General features: G+C 32.2%; 1 protein-coding gene across 1 annotated transcript in view; it reads left to right on the forward strand.

Moving 5' to 3' along the window:
- The window catches only part of LOC108686785 (TBC1 domain family member 24), a 28,347-nt gene that overhangs the window by 11,770 nt on the left and 14,145 nt on the right, over window positions 1-2,432 (forward strand). Inside the window, exon 2 of the mRNA XM_018192254.1 lies at window positions 1,848-2,317. Within this exon, the coding sequence (XP_018047743.1) occupies window positions 1,951-2,317 (367 nt within the window). The 5' untranslated portion in view covers window positions 1,848-1,950. The remainder of the gene's footprint in view (window positions 1-1,847; window positions 2,318-2,432) is intronic.

Here is a 2,432-nt window from a genome sequence, read left to right on the forward strand (position 1 = left end):
ATAAACGTAAACTGAAGTTTGTTTAACAACTACTATAACGCCGCGTTGAGCATTTCAATTCTCAATTATTAAAAAAATAGTTTTATATAATTGTAATATAAATCGGTATAACACAAAGTTAGTTTAACACAAAGTAGGTTAGTGATGAATCTAACTTTTCCACATTTTTTTCTTCAGATCACTTTCATAATTACTAGGCGCGTGTAATGGGCACACCTGCCTGTAAATCCCTTAGCATATGAGTTTGCACAAATATTGAGGTATGTTTGTAGCGCGCCTACTTTCATCTAAATAAATATTCATTCGTCATAGTTATTCAGTAATAATTTCTTATAATATTAAACAAAGTATGTTATAAAAAAATGATAGAAGGACTGACTGGTCTAACTCTCACTAACTCATCTATCTAAATTTTTTTTTCTATTTAAGAGTTCTATTAACTTTTTATTTAAAATATATAATATTATTTGTTGATATTTTGTATTTAATAATATGAAATTAACAAGTATGCATCCTAAGTATGCCTTGGTAAACAGATTCCTGTGTCAGGCATTCATGACCCTATGTGTGTCATTTGTGGCGTTGAGGAAAAAAAAAGAAAAAAAGAAGAGAGCACGTGATGCGTTATATGTGTGTTCGTCACGCTTGTTTACACTAACACCCTTATAACGAGACAATTGATTTCGGTCGCACGAGGGATTACCTTGGGCGAGTGAGCGATAACGACTTCAGGAGGGAAGGATATTATTACAATACGATACCAACAGACAGATGTGCATAGTAAGCACTAAAACATTATCTTGAAGCTCGCACGAGTTTACGAGATTCAAGCGATGCCGCAATCACGTGCGTTATTCGACCGTGTTTAATTGTATCGTGGAGCGAGTGAAGAAAGAATTGAATCGTAGTACTGCCTATTAAATCCGTTCTAATTGTTTTAAAATAAAATCATTCGTATCTTTCGAATCTAAAAGAGATTTCGATTAAGCCCTGACTAATTTAATCAGTGATTAATTCAATTAACAAAATTTTGCTCGCAATAAAATTTCTAATTATATGCATAATTTATTCTCAATAATATATTGTTAACAAATTTTTTAAAATTTTGTTGGTTTAGCAGATACAATAATTTGTTAAAAATAAAATGAGCTTTGATTTATTTCGATATTTCAGTTGTTCGCAAATTATCGTAACAATATTCAAAAACTGCAGTCTTAGAAAAATAAACATCTATATGTGTATTTGTATCTTATTAAGCAAAAGTTATATACGTTACTAATACATTTTTTGTAGTCTAAGATATAAATAAAAATATGTATTAAACTTAAATATTCTATCGTATTTTATTTTATTTTAAAAAATTTTAAAAGAAATTTTAAATAAAAATTGTCTTTGTATTATCGATGAGAAGACCTTCTTAAATTGATTATGCAAATAATGATATTTGTACATATTACTACATGAATATGAAATCCAAATGATAAATTTGGAGTGGTGGAAAAACATGAGAGCAGATATTGTAATAGAAAATAAAAAAATAAAGTAATAAAGTAAAGAATATAAAAATTTGATTGTATGTTACCATATAAATAAAATAGTATAGGTATATAAATATATAATGAAATATGTAAAAGTTTAATTGTACGTTATATAAATAAAATATTGTACTATAAATAAAATCTTTTTATATTTTTTTCAACAAGATATTATCAAATTGCTTTTATTTCATTAATTGTAAAATAAATTTACCAGTAATATACTTCAAAATATCCTACAATATTTATCTATTTACTTCAAAAGTCTTCGAACTTGTCCACTTATATATATTTCAATCTTTTTTGTCTCAGATGAAAATTGAAACGTCCCAAGACATGACGTAGACAGCGGCAGGTGCGTGAAAAATCGCTGGAGCGGCCGCCATGAAGAATCTCGTGCCGTAGTTGTTAAGCGATGTTAGTGACTGCCTCCCCGATGGACAATTCGCCGAACACGCTGTCGGTGGTCGAGGAGGAGGCGACGAATGTCACCGACATCGACGACGCGTTCCCACCGCATGTCGACACCAGCAACATTGTCATCCATCCGGAATCACCCACCAGCAAGAAGCAGACACTGAAAACTTTCGCTGAGGTGAACACATTGCTGCAAGCCGGCAGGAAGCGGGAGGCGAAGCTGATCATACGGGAGAACGCCTGGCCACTTAACAACGGCATCAGGACGCAGCTCTGGCCGGCGCTCTGCGATCAGCACGCGCACGGCAAGAACATGCTCGACGGATTCTACTGGGACATGGTTAACCAGGTTTTTGGAACGACAGGTTAATAAATATATTTAATATATTACGCGAATCTTCGACTTGTATTTTTATTATAAGTTTGTTTGTATTAATTAAAAAAGGATCATAAGTAGAATACAGCATCGCGACTATAAGA

Source organism: Atta colombica, unplaced genomic scaffold (genome assembly GCF_001594045.1).
Source record: "Atta colombica isolate Treedump-2 unplaced genomic scaffold, Acol1.0 scaffold189, whole genome shotgun sequence".
Lineage (NCBI taxonomy): Eukaryota > Metazoa > Arthropoda > Insecta > Hymenoptera > Formicidae > Atta > Atta colombica.